This window comes from Mauremys reevesii, linkage group 13 (genome assembly GCF_016161935.1).
Source record: "Mauremys reevesii isolate NIE-2019 linkage group 13, ASM1616193v1, whole genome shotgun sequence".
NCBI lineage: Eukaryota > Metazoa > Chordata > Testudines > Geoemydidae > Mauremys > Mauremys reevesii.
This window is the reverse complement of record NC_052635.1, coordinates 12524165-12529825: the sequence shown is the minus strand read 5'-3', so window position 1 is coordinate 12529825 and position 5661 is coordinate 12524165. Positions and strand designations below refer to the sequence as shown.

Below are 5661 nucleotides of genomic sequence, written 5' to 3'. Positions count from 1 at the left end.
TCTAGTTGCCTTTCCTGCAGCTCCACCAGACGCCTGAGCATGTCTGTTTGCTCCCCCATTAGCCTCAGCATCTCCTCCTGCGTGTTCTGATCACGCTCACTGTCTGTTTTCCTGGCCTCTGCCACCGAATGCCGCCATGCATTCAGCTGTGCCCTATCGGAGCGGGAGGACCGCATGAGCTCTGAAAACATGTCATCGCGAGTGCAGTTCTTTTCCCTTCCCATCAGCCATAACCTCAGGGAAGGAGTTGATACGGGGAGCACAGAAACATTTGCACCGGCAGGGAGGATAAAAAGGGAGAGTACAATTTAAGAAGATACATTTGTGAGAACAAAAGGGAGACTCTCTCACAGTGAATCAAGCAATTCACAGCAGACAGCACATGTGTTTTAGGTACAAGGTCGCATTTTGCCTTTTATATTGAGCGCCTGCCAGTATGGTGACACACATCACACATGGCTGGGCAACAGAATTCGGTTTCCAGGCAGCCATGGTAAGCCAAAGGGTATGCAGGGTTGGCGTCTTCCACCTTCATAACATGTGGGAAAGGTTTCAAACTGCAGTGTCCTCCTTTCCCATAGCAAGCAATGCCGGTTGGGTTTGCTGTTTAAAAGAAGGGGCTGCGGTTTTGGGGTGGATGTGCAGCGCACTCCTCCCCCACACCACGTGGCTATTCTCAGGGATGATCCCTTTGAGCCAAGTGCAAACAACCCAGCATGAACGGGGTCCTTTTACTGTCCCCTTACAAAAATTCCCCTATTTCAACCAGGTGACCACGAATGATATCACTCTCCTGAGGCTGACACAGAAAGATATAGACCCAATGTTGGATGAATGTGAACAAAACCCAGGACCATTCGCTGCCATGCTTTGTGCTGCAATGATTCCAGACTACTTGCTACTGGCTTGGCGTGGTAAAGTGTCTTACCGTGGAGGACGAAATAAGGCAGCCCTCCCCAGAAACCTTCTGCACAGGCTTTCAGAGTATCTCCAGGAGAGCTTCATGGAGATGTCCCTGGAGGATTCCTGCTCCATCCCCAGACACATTAACAGACTTTTCCAATAGCTGTACTGGCTGCAGATGCATCCCAATTCTTCAGGGCAAATCAAACATTAAACACAATTGGTTTTAACCCCCATAGTGTAGTTACAAATGCGCACTCACCAGAAGTGCCTTCTCTGCCTTCAGGGTCTGGGAACAATACATCTTGGGAGGGTATTGGCTCCGCAGTGATAAAAAGGTCATGGCTGCCGGGGAGAATGGATTCGCTGCTTGCCTGCTGTGCATTCTCTTCCTCCTACTCTTTCTCATCCACAAAATCTTCCTCCATATTGCGTGAGACTCCTCCCTTGCAGGTGTCCACAGACAGTGGTGGGGTAGCGGTAGGGTGCCCCCCTAGAATAGCATGCAGCTGATCATAGAAGTGGCATGTATGGGGCTCTGACCTGGAGCGAACGTTTGCTGCCTTTGTCTTTTGGTAGGCTTGCCTGAGCCCCTTAATTTTCATGTGGTACTGCTGTGTGCCCCTGGTGTAGCCTCTGTCTACCATGCCCTGCGTGATTTTGGCATATATATCAGCATTTCTTCTGCTGCTTCAGAGTTCTGCCTGCACAGATTCTTCTCCCCATACAGCAATCAGATCCAGTGTCTCCCATTTGCTCCATGCTGGAGCTTGTTTGTGATTCTGGGACTGCATGGTCACCTGTTCTGCTGAGCTCGCCACACTGACCAAACAGGAAATGAAATTCAAAAGTTCCTGAGGCTTTTCTTGTGTACCTGGCTAGCTCCATCTAGGTTTCATTTCCCTGGTTTGTTTTTGAGAAGGTCACGGGAGACAGTATCAAAAGCTTTACTAAAGTCAAGATATATGACGTCTACCACTTCCCCCCAGTCCACAAGGCTTGTTTCCCTGTTAAAAAAAGGTATCAGGTTGGTTTGACATGATTTGTTCTTGACAAATCCATGCTGACAGTTATTTATCACCTCATTTTCTTCTAGGTGTTTGCAAATTGAGTGCTTAATTATTTACTCCATTATCTTTCTGGGTACAGAAGTTAAGCTGACTGGTCTGTAATTGCCTGGGTTGTCCTTATTTCCCTTTTTATAGATGGGCACTATATTTGCCCTTTTCCTTTTCTGGCATCTCACACATCTTCCATGACTTTTCAAAGATACTTGCTAATGGCGTAGATATCTCCCGAGTCAGCTCCTTGAGTATTCTAGGATGCATTTCATCAGGCCCTGGTGACTTGAAGACATCTAACTTGTCTAAGTAATTTTTAACTTGTTCTTCTCCTATTTTAGCCTCTTCTGATCCTACCTCATTTTTACTGGGATTCAGTATGTTAGACGTCCAATCGCCACCAACCTTCTTGGTGAAAACCAAAACAAAGAAGTCATTAAGTACCTCTGACATTTCCACATTTTCTATTATTGTTTTCCCCCCTCATTGAGTAAAGGTCGTATCCTGTCCTTGGTCTTCTTCTTGCTTCTTATGTATTTGTAGAATGTTTTCTTGTTACTCTTTATGTCTCTAGCTAGTCTGATCTCGTTTGTGCCTTGGCCTTTCTAATTTTGTCCCTACATTCTTGTGTTATTTGTTTATAGTCATCCTTTGTAATTTGACATAGTTTCCAGTTTTTGTGGGCTCTTGTTTTGATTTTTAGATCAGTGAAGATCTCCTGGTTAAGCCATGGTGGTCTCTTGCCACACTTCCTATCTTTCCTACGCAGTGGGATAGGTTCCTCTTGTGCCCTTAATAACGTCTCTTTGAAAAACTGCCAATTGTCTTCCATTGTTTTTCCCCTTAGACTTGCTTCCCATGGGATCTTACCTACCAGCTCCCTGAGTTTGCTAAAATCTGCCCTCTTGAAATCCACTGTCTTTATTGTGCTGTTCTCCCTCCTACCATTCCTTAGAATCATGAACTCTACCATTTCATGATCACTTTCACCCAAGCTGCCTTCAGCTTTCAAATTCTCAACCAGTTCCTCCCTATCTGTCAAAATCAAATCTAGAACAGCCTCTCTCCTAGTAGCTTTCTCCACCGTCTCAAATAAAAAATTGTCTCCAATAGAGTCCAAGAACTTGTTGGATAATCTGTGCCTTGCTGTGTTGTTTTCCCAACAGATGTCTCAGTAGCTGATGTCCCTCATCACCATCCAGTCCTGTGCTTTGGTGGATTTTGTTAGTTGTTTAAAAAAAACCTCATCCACCTCTTCTTCCTGGTTAGGTGGTCTGTAGTAGACCCCTACCATGACATCACCCTTGTTTTTTACCCCTTTTCTTGTTACGCGGAGACTTTCAACAAGTCTGTCTCCTATTTCCATCTCAGCCTCAGTCCAAGTATATACATTTTTAATACAGAAGGCAAAAATTGGCATTTTAAAATATATTTCATTTTGAATTACATTTGAGGATGGAGAACATTTCAGATTTGAATGCAGCTGTCCAGAAAATAAAAGAAAGAAAAAAGAATTCATATTATTATTACATATGTTTACTTTATTACAGTTATGTCACATTTTATATTTACAAGAAAGCAGATGTGTACAAATGTGAACCCTACATGAAAGAACTGCTTTGTATATGACATTTCCCTCAAAAGAATATTTTTTCCTCCACTCAAACTATACATAATAGAGTTCAACAAGAATATTAAGCTATATCTTGAGGAATATGAAATGTATCTTGCTGAACATGTCTGAAGGAATCGTTTCAGGATGTTAAGATGTCTAGAATGTGTCTTGAGCAATCTGGAATGCATAACAATCAACAATATGTCTGGTGGGCTCTCCAAGGAGTCTAGACTAGATCTTCAGAAATCTAGAACTACTCTTGAGGAACCAGAAATTTATCTTGTGGGTTCTGCATTGTCTTTAGAGGAATCTACAACATTATTTGAGGAATATGTGGTGTATTTTGTGGAATCATTTTTTACCTACTAATTTCCTTAGGGAGGCTTTCACTTCCTTGTTCCTCAGACTATATATGAAGGGGTTGAACAGCGGAGTCACAATGGTATAAAACAGAGAGAGCAGTTTTTCAGTGTCCTCTGAGTTCCTTGACTTGGGTCTCAAATACGCTATCATACCAGAGCAATAGAATAGAGTCACCACAGTGAGGTGTGAGGAGCAGGTGGAGAAGGTCTTGTGTCTGCCCTCAGATGAAGGCATCTTCAAAACTGTGCTGGCAATTTTAATATAAGAGATAACAATTAAGATAAAAGGGGTGATTATGAATAGCAGAACTGCCATAAACAAAGCAATTTTATTCCTATAGGTGTCCACGCAGGACAGCTCCAGCAGAGGGGGGATGTCACAGAAGAAATGGTTAATTTCACGAGACCCACAGAAGGGCAAAGAAAACACCAAATATGTCTGCCCAAAATGAACCGGGATGTTGACAAGCCAGGACCCGGCTACCATCCTAGCACAAACCTCCCTGTTGACAATAAGTGTGTAATGCAGGGGGTTACATATGGCCATGTAACGGTCATAGGCCATGGCCGCCAGAAGGAAACACTCTGTGCCACCTAGTAAAAGTAAGAAATACATCTGGGCAGCACAGCCGATGAATGAGATACTTCCATCCTCTGCCAGGCAACTGGCCACCATCTTGGGCAGGGTGACTGAGGTGTAGCAGATCTCCACAAAGGACAAGTTCCTGAGGAAGAAATACATGGGGGTGTGCAGGGCAGAGTCCAACACCGTGACCAAGACAATGACGCCATTCCCAAGCAGGATCACCATGTAGATGACCAAGAAGACCACGAAGAGCAAACCCTGCAGGTTCGTGAGGTTGGAATATCCCAAGAGGATGAAGCCAGGTGTTGCGGTGTGATTTCCAGTCACCATTGGATGGGTGCATTGGCTCTGCAGAGACAAGAAAGGCAGAGGACAAGGGCATGTCACTTACTCAGAGTGTTGGCCCATAACTTTCTCTCACAGAGGTGAAATCAGGCATCTCAGCCATCAGTAACAGAAACCTGCACAGATACCCACACTCTTCTGATTGTGACAGTTGCATATTCTGTCTAATGTGTGTACAGGAGCATCGCAAAGTTGCTGCCCTGACACACCCCTTCCTGGCTGGTTGTGGCATGGAAGCAACTTTTGCCTCAGTTTTCTCCATTTTTTCTTTGGCTTATTCTAGCCATAAGAGTGTCCTGGCCCTCCGGTCAGACCACATTGCACAGTCCTTTAGCCAGCAGAAATGTATTGGAATTGAATTGAAACCAAAAATTCAATGGAAAACATTGAAAAAAGGTTGTTTGTTTGTTTGTTTGTTTTTAAAAAAGGAGAAAAAGTTGGGAGGGAAAACGCCCCTTTCTATGCTAAAACTTTTGGCACCCACAGGAGAATTGTGAAAACCTTTTAAAAAGTACAAAGTGTTGCTTTCTCTCACATTTTAAACCCTTAACAAACTCCAGGAGAGGGAGAAAGGCAGATTCTGGCCCTTGATGAATTTAAAGTAGAACAGTCTTTGCTGAAATTAATGAATTGCAGCTGAAAATAAGAGAGAGTTCGATACATAAAAATTAAAATGTTATTTAAGTGCTCCAGACAAGCTGCAAATCACAAAGCAAAGGGATAAGAGCAAGAACATTAGAGGCAAAGCCAAATAGTGCAGCCACATTCTCTAGGGAAAAAAACAATGAA

At 43.7% G+C, this 5661-nt stretch overlaps 1 protein-coding gene across 1 annotated transcript; it reads right to left on the bottom strand.

The window, feature by feature from the left end:
* Window positions 1-3930: 3930 nt before the first annotated feature.
* On the bottom strand, window positions 3931-4857 carry LOC120380794 (olfactory receptor 10A5-like). The gene has a single exon (XM_039498713.1). The coding sequence runs from the start codon at window positions 4855-4857 to the stop codon at window positions 3931-3933; it is 927 nt and encodes a 308-aa protein (XP_039354647.1).
* Between the last annotated feature and the right edge of the window lie 804 nt (window positions 4858-5661).